General features: G+C 43.5%; 1 protein-coding gene across 1 annotated transcript; it reads right to left on the reverse strand.

Annotated features, from left to right (window-relative positions):
- Positions 1–964: 964 nt before the first annotated feature.
- On the reverse strand, positions 965–22,615 carry hsd17b3 (hydroxysteroid (17-beta) dehydrogenase 3). Its single transcript, XM_049578341.1, has 11 exons — positions 22,401–22,615; positions 14,832–14,878; positions 14,566–14,641; positions 13,706–13,813; positions 13,397–13,464; positions 12,945–12,989; positions 12,714–12,748; positions 12,518–12,599; positions 12,368–12,433; positions 12,074–12,223; positions 965–2,625 (listed from the first exon to the last, which is right to left on the reverse strand). The coding sequence occupies exons 1-11, from the start codon at positions 22,549–22,551 to the stop codon at positions 2,491–2,493; spliced, it is 963 nt and encodes a 320-aa protein (XP_049434298.1). The 5' UTR covers positions 22,552–22,615; the 3' UTR covers positions 965–2,490.
- Positions 22,616–23,888: the final 1,273 nt, after the last annotated feature.

Genomic DNA, 23,888 nt, shown 5'->3' on the forward strand with positions numbered 1-23,888 from the left:
GACAGTTACAGGTGTGTTTGTGGATGTGTGCGTCTCACAACATGGTGTGTGTGTGTGTGTGTGTGTGTGTGGGTGGGTAATGATTAACAGAACAGGACAGTTTCTTCAAGTGCCAGACTCATTATCACTCATATTCCTCTTCAAGATTTATGACTACAAGAAATAAGGCACACACAAACACCTGTCAGTAATATAATGCTTCATCATATTTGATGAACCCAAGGAGTTTCATTTTAGGACATCAGAATTAATGTTAATATGAATATCAATGTAGTTTAAAAACATTAGTTTATTGCATTTACCTGACTGTATAAAGATGGACTGGAAGTGTCAACTGTCGGGTCCTCCACCTCAGACTTTGCCATGTTGTTCTATAACCCTTTCACATATATTAGTCACTACAATGGACAGCCATTTAAAAGCCATTCTCTTGTATACGCATGGGTTTTGATGCTAGAGTTGCAATTTAGTCACTACAATGGACCCTACTGCATCATGCCTTACACTGCCGTCCACTGGCCCAACATGGCCGACAGAATGCAAGAAATGTTGTGGCCCTCAAGAATATCTTGCCAGTCCTTCTACAATAGGAGACCCTGGTAGGTAAATAAGATCTGGAAAAATCAAGTAACATTTAAGGAGTACTACAGTTGTTAAACATTCTAAATATTGATTATAAATTGCAGTTAATCATTTGCCCACTAAACTTGGGCATCATGCATCGCTGGCTATATTTCAGCTACAATTCATAGTATTACTGAAACTTCTTGAAAATACTTCACCTGCAGTGACTTTTTTTTTGCTGTAAATCAACTGATTTATGTTATTAGAAGGTAATGTTCAGGTTTTGTAACAGAAACAATATTGACAATATTCGTGTTATTTTTGCAGAAAATGTCTATTGGGAAAATTATGTAGCTCAGCAGGAGGAGGTGTGAAGGGGGAGCTGAGGAGGTACAGAAGGGAGGAGTAGAAAGAGAGAGGGGAGAAGCTCAGGAGTCAGGAGTTAAGTTCAACACTTTTGCATGACATTAAAGAGTATTAGAATTTCTAAAAAGCACACTAGTTCAACATTAAAATAGATTTCATAGTTTCACATGATTTATATCATTTATTTTTAATGGGTTATATTTTTTTTAGTTTAAAACTGAAACACATGCTGTCTGCCCAAGTGGATATGAAAAAAAAAACTCCTTAAAAAATTAACTTCATTTTTTTTTTTCATGCCTAAAGAGGAATAAAAACACTTATCAACAAATATCTTGACTGAGGTCATAATAATTCATGTGTGAAAAGGAGCCCAGAGTAGAGAAACTAAACACTGGCTTTCATGTTTTCGTGCCGGCCACCGATTTCTCCCACATGCTTGGCACACAGGAAACCTTCACACTAAATCCAACACACCAGACCTTTAACATTTATAGAAACACATATTAAAGCAAATATACACAAAGGGGCAAATAACCAATGAATTATACCAAACTAAGAGTCTACAAATGTCAACTCTTCCTCTTACAATAAAATGGAACAGATGGATCAACAAAAATGACAACGCGAATGAGATCAAATACACTGTGAGGGGAAAATATAAACACATATAAACACATCTCACAGAGTTATGAAACTGAAACTGTGTCCCCTAGGGGGCATAATGCCTCTGAGTGGTAATTAATTTACACTCAGTGGCCACAGTTGCAATTCAGTAAGACATATTTGTCATGAATGTTACTATTACAAGGCTCATTGTGTTCAGCTTTTGTTGACACTGAAATGTGTAAAACTGATTTTATGTTTATTGCTGAGGTCATAGTTAAAAGTGGTGTTGCACTGGACTACATTATATTGAGAAGTGTTTCAGTTCTTTTTATTCTCCCGATGTGCATATATGAGGAGGGCAGAGTACTGGAAACACATTTCATTACGTACATAGATAAGTTATTTTTCAAATTGTCATGCACATAAACATGTCCAGCAGATATGAACACAATCCTGCTCCCTAGACATCACAGCTATAAGGCATAACTTAACCACAAACTGTGCAGTCCAATACAACACCACCCCAACAATGACCACACTGTTAAATATATGATTTTATTAACAGCTCTATAAAAACTGAACATTACAGACATCATGACAGCAGACTTTATAGCAGCAAAGTCGTGTTGAATCGTGTTAAATTGTACAGGTGACAGTATGTTTCTCTACTGCAAGAGTAGACTATGTGTATTTGGAATAAAGCGGAGACACATCAATCGCTCCAAACATAAGAACTGAAGGAAACATACCATTCATAAAGGCGCTCTCCTGAGGGTGGCTTGCCCACAATGTCACAATTTACATGAACAAAAATCATTCATTCATTCAAGTCATTATAATGATACATGGTGTACAACAATTACCACTATGTTTAAATGAGAAACAGAAAACTTAGGTTTGTCAACATCATTTGAGTAATAATAAGGCCAAACGTCTTGACACTGCTGTTCCTGGTTATTTATTTTTATGATTTTCAAAGGTTGCATTTAATGCCCTCTGTGCTGCTTTCTTCTTCACATAGTCTTGTAGACTGTGCTGTACATACTCTGCATAGAGAACCTTGGAGGGAATTGATTGCAGTAACCAGCCCTGTATGGACACACACACACACACACACAGAATGTGTTTAAAGACAGAACTCTCTCAGAACTCACAGAGTTCAGTTCTGGAATAGTGACATCTTTGTGACATCACAGTGCAATTCTAGTCTCCACAGTAAATAGGCCACAGAGATATCATCTCCACATGCCTACAAACATTTCTACAAGAGACCACTCGCACTAAGAAAACCAGTTTGGAAAGCCCAGAATACCAAAGACAACACCAGTCACCTCAGCTCACCTGAAACTGTTGGAACACAGACAGGTAAGTAAATGCACTTTATAGAAACCAAAGGAGAATACTGTGTCAGAGCTTAGAGATTAATTTGTGCAGTTTAAAAACAGTATGATATAATATTTAATATGAATATGGTGATGAAAATGTTTTTTAGTGAAGGAAATAATGTAAAACTGAAGCAGTGAGTGAGTTTCAGTGTGAGGTAGAGGACAGGTGCTGTCTGTTTATCTGTTGGGCTTTACACAGACACAAGATGAAAACTTTACAGCCATGGTATCACATCAAATAATGTACCAGATAAGTTATGTTAATGTGAGGCATATTTATTGTAAAATAACAAAAATAAAGCTTCATGTTTTATCAAACAATGATTTTTTGCAGTAGTTTTTACAAATATACCCAGCTTCAAACTCTGTGAACTCAGTGCACATACTGTGAATGTATGTAGGCAAATATTAAAATGCACGCAGCCACAAGCACATGTGAAATGCAGGTTTTCATGTGTCCAATCACATTTGCTTATAAGTAAATTGATCACATGCAAGAATGATGTCTAATGTGATGAGCCTCATGTATTCATGTGTGTATTTGTCAGATTTTAAATGTGATATCAGAAGTAGGGATAACACATTCACTAGAACAATGAAAATGAAAGAAATGGAAAAACTTGGATTTAGACTAAAGAGTTCCATTATTCAACATTATTGTCTTAATGTCATGGTACAGTAAGATCCACACGTTACTGTACATTCAATACTTGTTTAAAATTCTCATTACAAGGCTCTAAAACTATGGCTCGTTCTACTTCTGTTTAAGTGAAGGGCTTCAATGCATCTTCTTGCAAAGCTCACAGTTTTCCAATGTTTGTGTTTCTCCACCAGATTTCACGTATCATGGACAAAGAAGCAGAGAACATGGAGGAAATCCCCAGCTCTCTCTCGTTATCCATGCACACTGAGGTCTCTGAGATTATCAACATCGATGTCTCAGAATCCATCGATGAGACTGTTGATGATCTTGATGAGCTGATGTACTGCAACGATCTCCTAGAGGAGGAAGAGGACACCGGCCCCAGGCCCTATTCCACCATCAGTGAGGAGAGCGGGACGACATACCCCTCTCCTTGGTGTTGCTCTCCGGACTCTGAGATCTCAGAGATGGTCGAGCCATTTCATCAAAATATTGATGAGGTGGTTAGACAAGTATGCCAAAGCTTCTTGTATCCAGAATATCTGGAGACAGAGGCAGAGGCTGTCCAGACACCAGAGCCCACCAAGGCTGTCAGGACACCAGAGCCCACTGAGGCTACAATGGTACAATGAGATCCACATGTTACTGTACATTCAATACATGTTTAAAATTCTCATTACAAGACTCTAAAACTATGGCTCGCTCTACTTCTGTTTAAGTGAAGGGCTTCAATGCATCTTCTTGCAAAGCTCACAGTTTTCCAATGTTTGTGTTTCTCCACCAGATTTCACGTATCATGGACAAAGAAGCAGAGAACATGGAGGAAATCCCCAGCTCTCTCTCGTTATCCATGCACACTGAGGTCTCTGAGATTATCAACATCGATGTCTCAGAATCCATCGATGAGACTGTTGATGATCTTGATGAGCTGATGTACTGCAACGATCTCCTAGAGGAGGAAGAGGACACCGGCCCCAGGCCCTATTCCACCATCAGTGAGGAGAGCGGGACGACATACCCCTCTCCTTGGTGTTGCTCTCCGGACTCTGAGATCTCAGAGATGGTCGAGCCATTTCATCAAAATATTGATGAGGTGGTTAGACAAGTATGCCAAAGCTTCTTGTATCCAGAATATCTGGAGACAGAAGCAGAGGTTGTCCAGACACCAGAGCCCACTGAGGCTGTCAGGACACCAGAGCCCACTGAGGCTACAATGGTACAATGAGATCCACATGTTACTGTACATTCAATACATGTTTAAAATTCTCATTACAAGACTCTAAAACTATGGCTCGCTCTACTTCTGTTTAAGTGAAGGGCTTCAATGCATCTTCTAGCAAAGCTCACAGTTTTCCAATGTTTGTGTTTCTCCACCAGATTTCACGTATCATGGACAAAGAAGCAGAGAACATGGAGGAAATCCCCAGCTCTCTCTCGTTATCCATGCACACAGAGGTTTCTGAGATTATCAACATCGATGTCTCAGAATCCATCAAGGCTGTCCAGACACCAGAGCCCACTGAGGCTACAATGGTACAATGAGATCCACACGTTACTGTACATTCAATACTTGTTTAAAATTCTCATTACAAGGCTCTAAAACTATGGCTCGCTCTACTTCTGTTTAAGTGAAGGGCTTCAATGCATCTTCTTGCAAAGCTCACAGTTTTCCAATGTTTGTGTTTCTCCACCAGATTTCACGTATCATGGACAAAGAAGCAGAGAACATGGAGGAAATCCCCAGCTCTCTCTCGTTATCCATGCACACTGAGGTCTCTGAGATTATCAACATCGACGTCTCAGAATCCATCGATGAAACTGTTGATGATCTTGATGAGCTGATGTACTGCGACGATCTCCTAGAAGAGGAAGAGGACATCGGCCCCAGGCCCTATTCCACCATCAGTGAGGAGAGCGGGACGACATACCCCTCTCCTTGGTGTTGCTCTCCGGACTCTGAAATCTCAGAGATAGTCGAGCCATTTCATCAAAATATTGATGAGGTGGTTAGACAAGTATGCCAAAGCTTCTTGTATCCAGAATATCTGGAGACAGAAGCAGAGGCTGTCCAGACACCAGAGCCCACTGAGGCTGTCAGGACACCAGAGCCCACCGAGGCTACAATGGTACAATGAGATCCACACTTTACTGTACATTTAATACTTGTTTAAAATTCTCATTACAAGACTCTTAAACTATGGCTCGCTCTACTTCTGTTTAAGTGAAGGGCTTCAATGCATCTTCTTGCAAAGCTCACAGTTTTCCAATGTTTGTGTTTCTCCACCAGATTTCACATATCATGGACAAAGAAGCAGAGAACATGGAGGAAATCCCCAGCTCTCTCTCGTTATCCATGCACACTGAGGTCTCTGAGATTATCAACATCGATGTCTCAGAATCCATCGAGGCTGTCAGGACACCAGAGCCCACAGAGGCTGTCCAGACTTTAGAGCCCACCGAGGCTACAATGGTACAATGAGATCCACACGTTACTGTACATTCAATACTTGTTTAAAATTCTCATTACAAGACTCTTAAACTATGGCTCGCTCTTGCAAAGCTCACAGTTTTCCAATGTTTGTGTTTCTCCACCAGATTTCACGTATCATGGACAAAGAAGCAGAGAACATGGAGGAAATCCCCAGCTCTCTCTCGTTATCCATGCACACTGAGGTCTCTGAGATTATCAACATCGACGTCTCAGAATCCATCGATGAAACTGTTGATGATCTCAATGAGCTGATGTACTGCGACGATCTCCTAGAGGAGGAGGAGGACACCGGCTCCAGGCCCTATTCCACCATCAGTGAGGAGAGCGGGACGACATACCCCTCTCCTTGGTGTTGCTCTCCGGACTCTGAAATCTCAGAGATGGTCGAGCCATTTCATCAAAATATTGATGAGGTGGTTAGACAAGTATGCCAAAGCTTCTTGTATCCAGAATATCTGGAGACAGAAGCAGAGGCTGTCCAGACACCAGAGCCCACTGAGGCTGTCAGGACACCAGAGCCCACCGAGGCCATCACAACACCAAAGGCGACTAAAGTTGCCGAGGTTCTCACTGAGGACAATGATGTCACACCAGTGGAGATCAGGGACATTGTTCCGTCTCCACCCTCTGCCAGCTCACCCCCATCAGCTCTGCAAGTGGTTGAGATCCATCAGCCACAGAGCCAACTGCTAGCCAAACCTATGACTGATTTTGATGAGGAGGTGAGAGGTTCCCTGACCCTGAGCACATCGGGAAGACAATCGAAAGGCAAGAGGAAAAAGCTGCAGTGGAGGAGATGTTTCAGTGGATGGCGGAGGCAGAAGATCCACCCAGCTCCACCAGAACATTTTGAGGAGGCCGTCAGGTCAGCCAGCGCTGACTTGACAGGTAGCACTGAAGACAGCTGCCAGACTCCCTGCCCTGAAGAGACGTCCTCCAACATCTCCTGCAGTTCCGCTCTAAAAGCAGACCACAGATTCATCCCCCTTAAGCTGGAGGACTACATAGAGGCACCAGAGCCCACTGAGGCTGTCACAACACCAGAGCACAGGTTCATCCCACTTAGGCTGGAGGACTACATCGATGAAGAGGATCAGGCACTAGAGGATACCAGAGATGTTTCATCTCTGTCCTCTACAGGTCTGATCCCACCTGATCATCATGTTGCTGAGGTCACACAAATGATCAGCACTTACCAGGGCTCTGTGGACCAGTCTCAGCTTGACACTGAGGCAAAGAGGAGCGATCGCTTCTCTCGCTTCTTCAACATATTCTCAAAGGTGAGAAAGTGTTTATACGTAAAAATCTAATCAGTGTTATCTTTTTATTGAACTGTACTCATTTATTTGTATTTCTGTACTCACGTGTTGTTTTTGTTTCTATTACTCCCCAAACAGAATGAGAAGAAGGAGAAGAAGAAGCCTTCAGACGAAAGTCTAACAAGGCAGTCTCCCTTTTGGAAGCAGCTGTTGAGCTGCAGTTCACGCTGTTTCAGGCTTGAAAACTGAACAACAGGATCAGGACCAGCTTCAGCCACTGGCCTGACAATAATTTCTTTTATGATTTTAAATCCATTGTCCTTTGTTTTTACGACCTTTTATTAATGTATTATTCCACCGTCAGTGAGGAGAGCGTGACGACATACCCCTCTCCTTGGTGTTGCTCTCCAGACTCTGAGATCTCAGAGATGATCGAGCCATTTCATCAAAATATTGATGAGGTGGTTAGACAAGTATGCCAAAGCTTCTTGTATCCAGAAAATCTGGAGACAGAAGCAGAGGCTGTCCAGACACCAGAGCCCACCGAGGCTGTCAGGACACCAGAGCCCACTGAGGCTCTCCGGACACCAGAGCCCACCGAGGCCATCACAACACCAAAGGCGACTAAAGTTGCCGAGGTTCTCACTGAGGACAATGATGTCACACCAGAGGAGATCAGGGACATCGTTCCATCTCCACCCTCTGCCAGCTCACCCCCATCAGCTCTGCAAGTGGTTGAGATCCATCAGCCACAGAGCCAACTGCTGACCAAACCTATGACTGATTTTGATGAGGAGGTGAGAGGTTCCCTGACCCTGAGCACATCGGGAAGACAATCAAAAGGCAAGAGGAAAAAGCTGCAGTGGAGGAGATGTTTCAGTGGTTGGCGGAGGCAGAAGATCCACCCAGCTCCACCAGAACATTTTGAGGAGGCCATCAGGTCAGCCAGCGCTGACTTGACAGGTAGCACTGAAGACAGCTGCCAGACTCCCTGCCCTAAAGAGACGTCCTCCAACACCTCCTGCAGTTCTGCTCTAAAAGCAGACCACAGGTTCATCCCCCTTAAGCTGGAGGACTACATAGAGGCACCAGAGCCCACTGAGGCTGTCACGACACCAGAGCACAGGTTCATCCCACTTAGGCTGGAGGACTACATCGATGAAGAGGATCAGGCACTAGAGGACACCAGAGATGTTTCATCTCTGTCCTCTACAGGTTCTATTAGTCCTCAAACAGAATGAGAAGAAGGAGAAGAAGAAGCCTTCAGAAGAAAGTCTAACAAGGCAGCCTCCCTTTTGGAAGCAGCTGTTGAGCTGCAGTTCACACTGCTTCAGGCTTGAAAACTGAACAACAGGATCAGGACCAGCTTCAGCCACTGGCCTGACAATAATTTCTTTTATGATTTCAAATCCATTGTCATTTGTTTTTATGTTTTTTTATGAATTCATTATTCCACCATCAGTGAGGAGAGCGTGACGACATACCCCTCTCCTTGGTGTTGCTCTCCAGACTCTGAGATCTCAGAGATGGTCGAGCCATTTCATCAAAATATTGATGAGGTGGTTAGACAAGTATGCCAAAGCTTCTTGTATCCAGAATATCTGGAGACAGAGGCAGAGGCTGTCCAGACACCAGAGCCCACTGAGGCTGTCAGGACACCAGAGCCCACTGAGGCTGTCATGACACCAGAGCCCACAGAAGCTGTCAGGACACCAGAGCCCACTGAGGCTGTCATGACACCAGAGCCCACAGAAGCTGTCAGGACACCAGAGGCCACAGAAGCTGTCAGGACACCAAAGCCCACTGAGGCTGTCATGACACCAGAGCCCACAGAAGCTGTCATGACACCAGAGCCCACAGAAGCTGTCAGGACACCAAAGCCCACAGAAGGTGTCATGACACCAGAGCCCACAGAAGCTGTCATGACACCAGAGGCCACAGAAGCTGTCAGGACACCAGAGCCCACAGAAGCTGTCAGGACACCAGAGCCCACTGAGGCTGTCAGGACACCAGAGCCCATAGAAGGTGTCAGGACACCAGAGCCCACAGAAGCTGTCCAGACACCAGAGCCCACTGAGGCTGTCAGGACACCAGAGCCCACTGAGGCTGTCAGGACACCAGAGCCCACAGAAGGTGTCAGGACACCAGAGCCCACAGAAGCTGTCAGGACACCAGAGCCCACTGAGGCTGTCAGGACACCAGAGCCCACAGAAGCTGTCAGGACACCAGAGGCCACAGAAGGTGTCAGGACACCAGAGCCCACAGAAGCTGTCAGGACACCAGAGCCCACTGAGGCTGTCAGGACACCAGAGCCCACAGAAGGTGTCAGGACACCAGAGCCCACAGAAGCTGTCCAGACACCAGAGCCCACTGAGGCTGTCAGGACACCAGAGCCCACTGAGGCTGTCAGGACACCAGAGCCCACAGAAGGTTTCAGGACACCAGAGCCCACAGAAGCTGTCAGGACACCAGAGCCCACTGAGGCTGTCAGGACACCAGAGCCCACAGAAGCTGTCCAGACACCAGAGCCCACTGAGGCTGTCAGGACACCAGAGCCCACAGAAGGTGTCAGGACACCAGAGCCCACAGAAGCTGTCCAGACACCAGAGCCCACTGAGGCTGTCAGGACACCAGAGCCCACAGAAGCTGTCAGGACACCAGAGCCCACTGAGGCTGTCAGGACACCAGAGCCCACAGAAGGTGTCAGGACACCAGAGCCCACAGAAGCTGTCCAGACACCAGAGCCCACTGAGGCTGTCAGGACACCAGAGCCCACTGAGGCTGTCAGGACACCAGAGCCCACAGAAGGTTTCAGGACACCAGAGCCCACAGAAGCTGTCAGGACACCAGAGCCCACTGAGGCTGTCAGGACACCAGAGCCCACAGAAGCTGTCCAGACACCAGAGCCCACTGAGGCTCTCTGGACACCAGAGCCCACCAAGGCTGTCCAGACATCTGATTCCACTGAGGCTGCCACAACACTGGAGGCCACTAAGGTCGTTGAGGTCTTTACTGAGAACATCAATGTCACACCAGGGGAGATCAGGGACATCCATCAGCTGTGCAAGTGGTTGAGATCCCTCAGCCACAGAGCCAACTGCTGGCCAAACCTATGACTGATTTTGAGGAGGAGGTGAGAGGTTCCCCCTCCCTGAGAACATCGTTTCAGTGGACAGTTGGAGGCAGAAGATCCACCCAGCTCCACCAGAACATTCTGAGGAGGCCGTCAGGTCAGCCAGCGCTGACTTGACTGGTAGCACTGAAGACAGCTGCCAGACTCCCTGCCCTAAAGAGACGTCCTCCAACACCTCCTGCAGTTCCGCTCTATAAGTATTGCTCTTTGTTGTTACAGTCTTTTATTAATCTGTAAATAAATAATTTGATATTGATATTTCTGGTAGTTTGTTGGACACTTACATCATAAGGGTTTAAAGGAACATGACTTTCCTTGTTACTGACAAACCAGTCAAAAGTAACACACACATTGTCTGTTGCATGTCAGCTGATAGCCACACACATAGAGAGTGTTACAGACAGAAGCAGTCAGTATAGGGCTGAGCCATGTTCTTGTACTGTATGTGCTTATTTAATAAGTGAATCCACTGTAAATATTAAGAGCAGCTTGTGACAGGCATTAGTTAGTTAATGTTACACACTCAGGCAAAATTTTCAAACTTTTGCCCTGCGATAAAACACATCCATGTGTGACTGTGACTCAGCTTCTACTGAAAATGTTACTTTGGTGTTAAATGTGGCTAAAGGACTTAAGCTAGTTACATACCAGCAGCAGCAGAGTCAGTGAAGTTCAATGGCCGTGGAGGAGTGTGTCAAGCCAGCGCTGACTTCACTTTTATAGCTATAGTGCTGTGGTTTACTCTAGTTTACTGTAGTAGGTTTACTGTGATTGTCAAAGGGGTGGTGGGGCCATGGCCTGATACAATCGCTAAGTATCATATACTTTTCTTTGCCACAGAACTTAATTCATGCAATAACACAAAATCTAATGGAAAAATCTCATTGTTTTTTTGTCAAGGGAACTAGGGCAATGCTTACTCTCGTGTTGGCTTAAAAATAATCATCCCTGAACCACTCTATACAGATACATAACACATTAAAACAAGGTTGTTGTGGAAAATGTTACCTGTATCGGTAACCCTGCCTAACCAACTGGGCAAAACTTGATGTGCACACAGTAAAGCTGGCAGCAACCACACACTACGAAGACACAGACTGTGTAGCAGGTAAAGAAACTCCACTCCACCTGCCTACGTGACGCGTCAAAATCGTGCCCCATGTATATCTGTGATAACTGTAAAATAAGAAACCAAAGTAAATCAGTACATGATTTCTTAATGCTCATACTGACTAGCCTATATTGGCTGCTACAACAGCCTGATAGAATTCCCAAAATTAAGTTATGGCTTTTACTGTCGGTGTGCCACCCCAAGACTTTCAGTGGCCCCATGTGGCCACCCCTGTGAAACATTTATGGGGGCGTCACTGCTTGTTTTGCCTTTAGAGCCAAGGTTGATGCTAACCAGCTTCACCTTATAGTGGGTGTTAAGAGTAAGGCATTGTCCATTTTATATGCAGTCTGTGTTGGGTATATTTTATGGACACGTATTAGAATATTTCATTGCCGTAACTACTGACTTGTAGTCACTCCTTAGCACCAGGAGAAATAAGTTCTGTTCCATATTTGAATTTTCACCTCTGAACTTTTACCTTATTTTGGATGGTTATGTCTGTAAGGCCTTACCAGAAGTATGTGACAGACACTGCCGTGTGTTTTGTCTCCAGCTCTGAGGTACTGCAGGGAGCTTTTTACGAAGTCTTCTGGTGATAGGATCATCATGTTGGTTGTTTGGTAATCTACCATCCGAGTGGAAACCCCAAATGGAGACACTGCCTAGGAAAACAGAAGAAGAATTGAGACAAAGAGAAGATTCTGAGATTTTTAAGACTTTGTGAAGAAAAAATCCCTTAAAATTAACAACTCATACCCTGATGCTTTGATTTACAGTAAAAACGTGGAGTGAGTGACTTGGAGTACCTGTATGATAATCCCTTTATCTTTGTATTCAGCTTGTAGACCTTGGGAAAATCTTTCCACAAACACCTTTAGGAACACAATCAGAGCATGAGAAATCATACAATGTAACTCAGGTGGTACTGGTGGTGGTACTGGTGATACTGTACTTACCTTCGATGCAGCATACAGGGTGTACAGGGGGAATGGAACAGAGGCAGCTCCTGACGAAATATTCAAAATCACCCCTTTTCTCCTGCAGAGCCAGGAACACAATGGCGGTGGTACATTTGAGACTCAATGTTAATCAGCCTGTTGGATTTTATGGTAATACACATTACATCTAATAAAGAAAACATGGGTAGGAAACCTTTTCTCCATGCCTGGAAGAATTATTTTGCACATCTGGAGAGAAAAAAATATCCAGGATCAGATCTTAGACAAATGTAACGATTGACAGAGTTGATTTGTTTGGGAGGAAAACAACTGAACTGAATGTCTATTTTATATTGTTAACTAGAAAAAGGTATGAGGACTGAAACCTTGTTAATGAAGGGATTCTTGTTTCCACTCATGAGTAACAGCAAATTCACACTCTTACCTTGGCCACAGTTTTTACATTGCAGTTTATCACCCTTGTGATTGTCTGAAAGCATAAAAAAATCATGTATAAGGTGTCCATACTGATAATTAAGGGAAAATATAAGGGGAAGGACATGTTAAGGGGTGGATACAATAGAGAGCTTTTACAATGAGGCTCCTTAACTTTCTAAAAAGGGAAAAGTTTGATGAGGATCAACACTAGCTTGAGTAGATCTGATGTGACACTTACTACCAGTCAATCATTTATCAGTAATGCAAAGGGCTATAGGGCATATAAAAAGTACTTTTCACTACTTTTCAAATATTTTCTGAGGAAGGAAATGCATTCAACACATTTGTTCAAACTCAAGGATACCCACAATACATTCTGGTGAGCAGCGCTGTATATAAATATAAATTTTGCTTGTTTACAAGAAAACTTTACAGCTAAACTGCTGAGGCACCACTAACCTGGTCCAGCTCTGCAGACTCAAGGAATTTGCAGGGGATGTAGCTGGGCAGTACGCCGATATTATTGACTGGTGCAAACAAAAAAAAGAAGATCCAGTTTCAAAGGTAGGAAGCAGCAGATATTACTTTTTTAAATTTGCCTGGGTCCAGACCCTTAAATCCACCCACTCCACTGAGTTCAGGCTGACTGACTCAAAGTGGAAATGGAGTGTAACGAGTTGATAATGCTGTCTGATATCAGGCTAATCCTAAATAACAGCCTTTTATTGTGGAGGCAAATGATGTTTTAGAGAATAAAAAATGTCCAACCTAAAACCCCAATGTTGAGGTCCCTAAGCTGATCTTCAATTTCACTGAAGGCGTTTTCTTGTATGAAGTCTGTTATTATAACTTTCACCTTCTGCCCTGTGGTATCACCTGAGAAGAATAAAAATGTGGGGTCAGCAATATACAGTACATTATGTACTCTTACAGATGACAGTCAGCTTATTTGTGCATGTAATTCAAGTTTTAAAGGACCAGTGTGTAAGATCGAGGGGGATTTGGTGGCATCTAGTGATGAGGATTACATATTGCAACCAGCTGAAATTTGAGATTCCTTCAGTCTTCATTGTTCAGAAGGTTTTTACTGGGAGCCGAATTGGCTGCTCACCCAGCTGCTGCTAATGTGTGCTCTCCTCCTGATCCAGTTTTTTTTTTACCATGAGTCAAATTATCCGCAGAGGTCTCTTCCCCTTCAAAACAAATGGATGCTGTGATTTCAACAGGTAAAAACACCAAATAAAACAGGTCAGTGTTTTAAAAATCTGCCTTTTTCTGATGCCTTCATCATTTTGTCATTGCTTTGAACTACAGTGGCAGATGCAAAAACGTCCAAACACAAATGGCGCTATCCAGAGCCAATGTTTGGTTTGTCTCTTCTGGCCTACTGTAGAAATGTGGCAGTGCAACATTGCGATCTCCATAGATATGGGCCCATTAATTCTGAAGATATAAGTGGCGTTACGGTGAGAAAAACTATACTATTTTTATTTTCAGGTGATTATACACTAAAGAAAACATACTTGTTGTATTATATTAAATTTCGGTCAATATATCCCCCTAGATCCTGTTTGGACCTTTAAAAGCAAGCAAAATAATATATTTAAATACAGATATCAGGTTCTTACCTATTTCCTTGGCCACCTGGTCCAGGGCTACTTTGGTTCTACTCATGATTACAACATTCATTCCTTGCTCAGCCAGCTGAAAGGAGCAAAAGATCCACGGTGGACAGTCGGACAGATTAAAAAAAAAAAAAAAAAAAAAAAAGTATAAAATGGCAACAAAAATTAGCAGATGTGCATCAAATAAAAAATACATAATTTAACCTGCATGATTAGGGTAGGAAATAAACACATACAGTCTTAGTTGCCCAGGTCAGAAAGTCACTTACTGCAAATGCATATGCTCTTCCTATTCCCTCTGAGGCACCGGTCACAACTAGAAAAGAGATGTTGGGATTAGTGTTATTGTTAACGAATTTCATCAGTTGTTATATTCTCCTACAGTTTCCACTCTTAACACCAGGGGCACTGTGAAGCAGAGCTGCGCTACACCATCTCTCTTCCTCTGCTGTCAGGCAAATCCCAGGATTGTTTGTTTGTGTTTGTTCACACTTTGCCCAACCCATCCTGTTCTAACAGACTGTACAGCATGTTCCCCCGGTTCTGATAAAGAATTTGCTGAGAACAAACAGGGAACTGCTTGTTTCTGAGTACTCGCTGCTCTCCCAGCTCCTCCCGGCTCCGATTACAGAGATCACAGGCTCTTACTCAGTTACTCAGACATTGAGTTATGTGCATCAATATTGAACCAAGCCTGGTTTTTTTTTTTCAAGCCAAGAGGACTTTGGATGTGGTGCACTGTTGTCAACCTGGGAATAAGCCAAATGGGTGATCTGAGACTCTGACTGCTTAAATAAAAGCAGCAATTAGCTTTTTCAGCCTTTTCATGAAGCTCTAAGCTCCAAAACACTGTGTCCTCTCGCTATGGTCATCCCTCTTCTGTCGCTATTTGATAACATACAGTACAAGCCAAAAGTTTGGACACACCTTCTCATTCAATGCGTTTTCTTTATTTTCATGACTATTTACATTGTAGATTCTCACTGAAGGCATCAAAACTATGAATGAACACATGTGGAGTTATGTACTTAACAAAAAAAGGTGAAATAACTGAAAACATGTTTTATATTCTAGTTTCTTCAAAATAGCCACCCTTTGCTCTGATTACTGCTTTGCACACTCTTGGCATTCTCTCCATGAGCTTCAAGAGGTAGTCACCTGAAATGGTTTTCCAACAGTCTTGAAGGAGTTCCCAGAGGTGTTTAGCACTTGTTGGCCCCTTTGCCTTCATTCTGCGGTCCAGCTCACCCCAAACCATCTCGATTGGGTTCAGGTCCAGTGACTGTGGAGGCCAGGTCATCTGCCGCAGCACTCCATCACTCTCCTTCTTGGTCAAATAGCCCTTGCACAGCCTGGAGGTGTGTTTGGGGTCATTGTCCTGTTGAAAAATAAATGATCGTCCAACTAAACGCAAACCGGATGGGATGGCATGTCGCTGCAGGATGCTGTGGTAGCCATGCTGGTTCAGTGTGCCTTCAATTTTGAATAAATCCCCAACAGTGTCACCAGCAAAACACCCCCACACCATCACACCTCCTCTTCCATGCTTCACAGTGGGAACCAGGCATGTGGAATCCATCCGTTCACCTTTCTGCGTCTCACAAAGACACGGCGGTTGGAACCAAAGATCTCAAATTTGGACTCATCAGACCAAAGCACAGATTTCCACTGGTCTAATGTCCATTCCTTGTGTTTCTTGGCCCAAACAAATCTCTTCTGCTTGTTGCCTCTCCTTAGCAGTGGTTTCCTAGCAGCTATTTGACCATGAAGGCCTGATTCGCGCAGTCTCCTCTTAACAGTTGTTCTAGAGATGGGTCTGCTGCTAGAACTCTGTGTGGCATTCATCTGGTCTCTGATCTGAGCTGCTCTTAACTTGCGATTTCTGAGGCTGGTGACTTGGATGAACTTATCCTCAGAAGCAGAGGTGACTCTTGGTCTTCCTTTCCTGGGTCGGTCCTCATGTGTGCCAGTTTCGTTGTAGCGCTTGATGGTTTTTGCGACTCCACTTGGGGACACATTTAAAGTTTTTGCAATTTTCCGGACTGACTGACCTTCATTTCTTAAAGTAATGATGGCCACTCGTTTTCTTTAGTTAGCTGATTGGTTCTTGCCATAATATGAATTTTAACAGTTGTCCAATAGGGCTGTCGGCTGTGTATTAACCTGACTTCTGCACAACACAACTGATGGTCCCAACCCCATTGATAAAGCAAGAAATTCCACTAATTAACCCTGATAAGGCACACCTGTGAAGTGGAAACCATTTCAGGTGACTACCTCTTGAAGCTCATGGAGAGAATGCCAAGAGTGTGCAAAGCAGTAATCAGAGCAAAGGGTGGCTATTTTGAAGAAACTAGAATATAAAACATGTTTTCAGTTATTTCACCTTTTTTTGTTAAGTACATAACTCCACATGTGTTCATTCATAGTTATGATGCCTTCAGTGAGAATCTACAATGTAAATAGTCATGAAAATAAAGAAAACGCATTGAATGAGAAGGTGTGTCCAAACTTTTGGCCTGTACTGTAAATGCCCAGACAATTTTTTCGTGATGAGCATTGCATCTCTGATTGTTGCTGATGACATACTGTAGCTCTCCTGGCTTCATCAAACTGCAACCGCCTGCTCGCACTGGGGCAGTTTGCAGCTCAGTATGAAGCAGCTGCGATGATGGTCAGTACCTCCAGGTATGAAGCAATTTGCTCCCAATACTTGTAACATGAAGGAGTTCAAGTGATAGCCATAAACAAGAGCAAGATATAAGCTTTGGAATGATGTCTGTGTAGCATTTTTGGTGCTGTGGTGATTTACTGGACTGTTGTGAGGAGGGGAGTGATATTCCAACCCTCACCTGTGGTCAACAGCACTGGTTGATCAAAAGACAGAACCGTGTGCTTTTTTGTAAGGTTTCTACACTTATCTTTATAGACAGAGTGATTACATCAGACTTTCTTCTTTCTTCTTGAACATCTGATCAGGATGCCTCCCTGTGGAGGCATGTCCAGCTGGGAGGAGATCCTGCAACACACCTATAACACAATGTGGGGATTATATATTCCACCTCACACCTCAGCATCCCCCAGGACAGTGGTTCCCAACTGGTATTTTTATCTTTATTTTTTTAATACAGTGAATTTCTGGCAAAGAGCTTTTATCATTTATATTTAGAGATCACCTGCTGTAGAGTGCGTGATTAACGTACAGCTACTTAACAGAGACAGAAAACTAGCTCGACGACATGACCAAATGCAAGTATAACACTGAATATATTAAACTGTGTGGACCTTGAACTAATAACTGAGGAGAAATCTGGACTCTGTGGCTGGACCAGTTGGGAACCATTGGCCCAGGAAGAGCTAAAGGAGGTGGCAGAGGAGACCAACATCTTGGTTGCCTTCAGCTTGCAGCCATCAATCAAAACATGAGCCCCTTTTACACTGCCAGATTTTTTTGGCGAATATTGGGCCATTTTGCCAGCAATCTGCAAGCATTTAGACACACAGAGCCGGAGTGGCGAGTTGATCTGAGGTGCCCAATTTTCCACCTCGTAGGGTAGACATATTGGCGGAACCCTTTTAGTTTAAAAAGACCAAGGCGGGCTTCTGCAACGGGAGGGGCTGTTGATGATGCCGCACGTGTGACCCACTGGCGGTGGATAAACATGAAACAGCTGATAGCAGGAATTAGCGAGCAGCTGTAAAGATGAGCAACTGGGGAGACAAGGAATTGCACACCCTTCTTGTCCTCGCAAATGAAGAGGCCATTAATCGTCAAGTGACGGGGACGGTGAAGGACAGGCCAACTTACGAGAGAATCGCCAAAGGACTGACTAGCCGCGGCCTCCTTCCCACATCACTGTTTACATCACACGCTGAGCTACACGTTTTGTTACTTGCTCACGCCCCCCGTTGCCCCGAAAAGGCGTATTCTGTATGAACAAAAGTAGGTGGGCGGCAATTTGCTGCACTCCCCGATTTTGTTTTTATACTGCCAATGCTGAAAGAAGACTGATTGGGCTTTCCTGCAAATTTGCACAATTCCTGTTTAAAAAGGGCTGTGGATAAGTGGAAAAATATTCAGGATTTTTTTTTCTGACATCTCCTTAGCTGCTAACATAGCTGAAAACGGCAGCAAAGTCTGCAACTGTAAAATTTTGCCCCTCTGTATATTCGGCTGCAATTTGTTGGTAGCAAATTGAAAATCTTTACTAGGTTAGAAAAGACTCGTTAATAGTTAAATGCGCCTGCAGATGTAGATTCACATGAAGCATTACCTTACAGGTAATACATTCTTGAATGGTTATATAATATTGGGATGGTGCAGTATTGAACTGGTTGCATTCTATAAACAAGCAGGAAACAATAATCTGCCTTCACATTTTCAGAAGAGTCTCAGGCATGACAGGCATTTCTTCAAAAAGGGAGAGACACAAATACAACCACTCAAATTCCTATTAGCCAATCCATTGGAACATGTTCAGTCGTCCAATATCTGATAGCTCCACTTTATGTCACAGAGGTTATTTTCATTTTGGTGCCAATTTAAGACAACAATTTCTCCATACACTCTCTGTCCTTTTTGTTTCAGTACCATAGTTGCCAGTGAAGTATGAGAGTGCTGAGAGTCTACTCTGAGGGCAGCAAGAGGATCAGAGAAAGCGTGCTGAGCCAAGAGGTCTCTATTGAACACAGTTTCTCAGTGTCATCTTTGTCCAGAATGCCCTGAGTCCACACTATGCCAGAACACTGTTTTCCCTGTTCCCACAGCTACCATATTGTGTGCTGCTGATTCATTGTGAGATGGTTGCGCTCCATTGACAAACACATTTTGATTTTCACAAATAGACTGCAGGGGGAAATTCCTGCATGGTGTGTCAAATAAAAACAAGCTCAGATCAGCATGCATTGCTGTTTGTCTTTTTTGATACCACCAGTGGAGGGGGCAGCGATGTCAGAACACTTCAGATCCTACAAATAATGGTTCCAAAATCTTGAGATTTGTGCTCCTGACCACTCGACCCATTCTCAGTCTGACCTCATATAGACGTTTGGTCATTGACTTTCCACATTGAGATAATACGTGCAAGGTAACCTTGGTGCGTTGGTTGTTTACATCCTAGGACACTGTGCGAACTTAACCCTGTTACATGCATTTTCTGTTTTCAAAATACACGTCCGTTTTCACATGAAATGTACAATTTGTATACGGTCTCTTTCAAATAAAATTCACCACGTTGGTAAAACACTGCAAATTGATGTTGTTTTTCTTTCAACAACAAACACACATGGTTTAGGTTTAGGCAACAGCAGCTCATGGTGGGGTTTGGAAAAAAGAAAAGGGTTTGGTTTACAGTCATATGGGAAAGGAACATCAGCCTCCAAGGTGAAAGTCAGTGGTTGTTGGACCCATCCACCACCCCTCCCAACTTCCCTTCTTGGATTTTTGTTTCCATTAAACAATAATGGTGACCTGCCGCGTATCATGTCGATGTGAAAGGATGGCTTTTTTCGTTGGTGGTTGACGTCAGAAGTCACTGGCCAAGTGCCGGTTTTCAACGACTTTGAAGTGAGACTGGGTTGGACCACTGGTGGACTCTAAAAGTGCCCTCTTGGATGCCTCCAGGGTGCCCTTCCAGTGAAGAAAATGAGATCCAGTGTGTGGATGTCATGAGAACCAAAACTTCGGTACCAAGTCGATGCCTACACGCAAAAAATATGTCGGTAACTGGTTTTTTTTTCAGTACCGTAAGTACCGGATACAACTTTGCCCTCAGCGGGCTGTGTTGATTCCTGTTGGAACTGATGGGGGCAGTATACGCATGTTAGTCGGTGCCGAGGACAAGCGCCGAAGAAGAACACCTGTTCTCCATCGTCTTTGCTAGAAACAATGGCTTTTATAAGTGCTGCTGGAGCCACAACACCCCGGCTTGTCGAAAAGTCAGGTAATAGGAGTTGTGTGTGCAGAGGGTTAGGCCTTATTTACACTGCAAGCGATGTGTTCGTGTAGCGCTCGCGAACGGTTGCTGTTTACTCGCATTTTCATTTCGGCGAGCATGTTAACAGGTTAGAGCATTCACACCGCATCCATTCTACGCGCTGCTCGAGTCGTGCTGCTTTCGCGAGCAAGGTCGAAAATAGAAGACGCGCCAATTTTTGGCGCGAGTCGTGAGCAAATGGTCGCGGTATTCAACAAAAAACATGTGTTTGCGTGTGTTGTGACCTCTCTCAGCCACCGTAGCCGCAACGCTTGTGGACCGCTTGCGGTGTAAATGAGGCCTTAAGTTAAAGTTTGAAACAGTTTTAATAAAGTAGTGAATTTAGAAAAACATGAGTTCTGTTTTTTGATTTTTATCATGGTATCAAATGAGTATCGAGAATCATGGAAATTCACTGGTATTGGTATCAACTACTGAAATTCTGGTATCGTGACAAGCCTAATCCAGTGCACCAATAGGTACCCTTAAAATGGAGAAAACATGATGTAGCACCATTGTGCACCCAAGACTGATCTCAGTGGTGCCCCTTTAATATTATTCACCCCTGCCCCTCAGTTAGCCTGAGTCCGCCACTGCCCCTGACCTTATAGATAACAGCACTCAAGCAGCAGCAACCTTTTAGACAAGAAAAAGGAGACTGACCCATACACCACACAAAACGTCTTAGGCCACTTTAAACTGAAAAGACTGTGAAGGAGACACAAACTTATGCAAATGTGGTCTCAGATCATCAGGGCAGAAACTGATGCAGAGGGACAGGGTTTATAAAGCCTAGAACACACTGTTCTGATGGCTGTTTTCCTCTGTGCTGCAATGGAATGAAAGTGGGCTTTAGAAAGAAAGGACAGATCAGCCCAGTATTGTGTTTTTATATGAGGCTTCTTTAAGCGCTGTGAGAGACTGAATAACCTCTTCAGAAGATGAGGAAATCTTGTAATTCGATGAGACTGGTCTGGTACCCGCAGAGGAATGTTTTGATGTAACTACTGGGAAACGAGGGGTGAGGGGAGCCAGAGCTGACGATGTGTCCACAGTCGCAATTGGGTTAAACACACTGACACTGTCTGCGTTTATAGGAAGCTTACAAGTTTAATTCCCTGTGCCAGCTGGAGAAAGCAGTAGTGCTTTCCTTATCAGCCTTACTCGCTTGTGTCAACTTACCCTGAGTGCAGTTTGTACCAGCATTACCACTGTGTACTGTGATTATTCCGCTTTAACACCAGTGACAGCAGTTTGCTAATACAATTACTATTTTTAACTATAATCACATTGGTAGTGAACATTTTACAGATAAACTCTGAATGCTCTGTTTTAGTGAAGAAAAAAGATTTTAGCAGCAACATGTTTTGTAGATACATTGATGAGATCCCTTCTGTACATGTAAATGGCTGTGAGCTGCTGTACTGTAAGTAGGTGTGACTACGTGGCTTCATGGAAAAAATCAAGAGCCTGCCAGTTTAGGTTCAAATATGTCAAGTGCGAAAAGTCTGAACAAGTCTAGAACTGGGAACTCTTCTTTTTCTTTTTCCTGCCAAATTTTCTTCATTCAACAGTGAGCACAGTGAGGTAAATAAACTGTTACCTACTTTCAGCCCTTTTGCATGTACAGGCACATCCTGATGTGTACTTTCAAATATAGTAATGTACCCATACAGCCATAATGAAAACACATTTAAATGTAGTGTTTAATCACAAAACATAAGTAGTTAGTTATGACTGTGACTGACATCTAAATTGTCCTGATGCTATTTGTCCTATCTGTCAAACTCCCAGCATTATTTGTCCAAAGTATGGCATACATTACAGTACACACACACATGCATGCGTGCACACACAACTCACCTGCCCACTCTCCCATAGAGGTGAAAAAGGACTTTGACAGTGGAAACCACATCTTGGGAAAAAGCATCCTACTAAAAAGCAGCAGTTTCACTCCATAGCAGACAATAACTGCAGTGCCAAGAGAGATGAAAAACAATTCCATTAAATCCATGCTTGTCCGGCACAACAACAAACTCTGGCTTTAAGCTGTCTGCTCTGAGAGAAAAGTTTTTAGTTCAGTGATTCACCAAAAATAAAGCAGGACAGAAAGAGAAGGGAATAACCCTGCCAGAGGACACTCCCATTTCAAGACCCCCCACACACACACACACAGACTCTCATTTTACCTCTGACATGTATGCACACATACTCATGGATAGCACATGTACATTTCATTCAAACTGATGAAATGTATGGAGAGATGCAGGCTGCCAATATTCTTTAAAGGCCTTTTGAGGCAAATTTCTGATTTTGGGTTATTTGCCTAGGTCTTCCCTTTGCCATCAGCACCGCAGTGTCTGATCGGATGTTTGGTACAAACTGACCCATCCACATCTTCTTTTCTTATATGCACCCACCCCTCCATAACATACGTGGTAAGCTACTAAATACCTCACATGTTATGCCAGTAGAGAAGCAGCCTCTAGCGATGTGAGCAGGGTGAGTCCCACACTGCCAGAGTGTCAGTGGAATCCAAAAGAAGCATGATTAGGATTACACAAAGTCTAGTCTAAGTGTAAGTTTGTTTTACCAACTACTATGTTTTCATGGTAAATAATGTTCCAAGAATCATCTGACACTGTCACCTGCCCGCACAGCTGGTTTCTTTTAGTTTCTTCTAGTCTATAAGCGGTCATGTTTTCAAAGCTTACCTCCTGCCCTTCACCTGCCTGTCCTTTGGTTCTGTTGCTGAAGATCTGCACACAGACTTTACTTGTAATCTGGTTCTGTGCAAAACCCACACAAACTACTGGTGCTCTGCAACCCTTGTCCATATACATGGATATCCATACCGACAGATTTTGCGTCCGAGTTCAGATTCAAAACACAGTAGCAGGTCTGTCTGTCTCATTAACATGGCATGGCCAAAGTGTGATGAGTGCCTATCACACTTTTATTCTTCATGTGATCATATAGAATAACTGTAAGAAGATGTATGGGAGAGTATGTGGGGGATGGGGATGTACACCCTTTGGTACAGAGCCACAGTAAATGTGTGATTGGTCTAGAAAACTGAGCTTCTAGCAATCTACCTCTCAGAACCTGTTAGGCTGGTTGATAAGAAGTTAATGATCTTGTTAGAGAGACAGAAACACATCTTCTGGATTCAGGGGTGTAAGGTAGTTATGATGGGCCCCAGTGCTCGCTATTATAACGGACACGTGATCGTGCACATATCGTCTTGTCACATGATCAGAGACTTGACACTGGATAAGATCAATGTACACATTACCCAGCAATCCTCATTACATATCTGTATATAACAAAAAATAACAAAGAAAACAGAAA

This window comes from Epinephelus fuscoguttatus, linkage group LG6 (genome assembly GCF_011397635.1).
Source record: "Epinephelus fuscoguttatus linkage group LG6, E.fuscoguttatus.final_Chr_v1".
Taxonomy (NCBI): domain Eukaryota; kingdom Metazoa; phylum Chordata; class Actinopteri; order Perciformes; family Serranidae; genus Epinephelus; species Epinephelus fuscoguttatus.

Coding starts and splice junctions, on each gene's coding strand:
- hsd17b3 (XM_049578341.1), bottom strand. CDS start 22,551: ATGGATTTAATGGAATTGTTTTTCATCTCTCTTGGCACTGCAGTTATT. Junction 12,990..13,396: donor AGTCTGCAGAGCTGGACCAG/GTTAGTGGTGCC, acceptor TTATGCTTTCAG/ACAATCACAAGGGTGATAAA. Junction 12,434..12,517: donor CCCTGTATGCTGCATCGAAG/GTAAGTACAGTA, acceptor GTGTTCCTAAAG/GTGTTTGTGGAAAGATTTTC.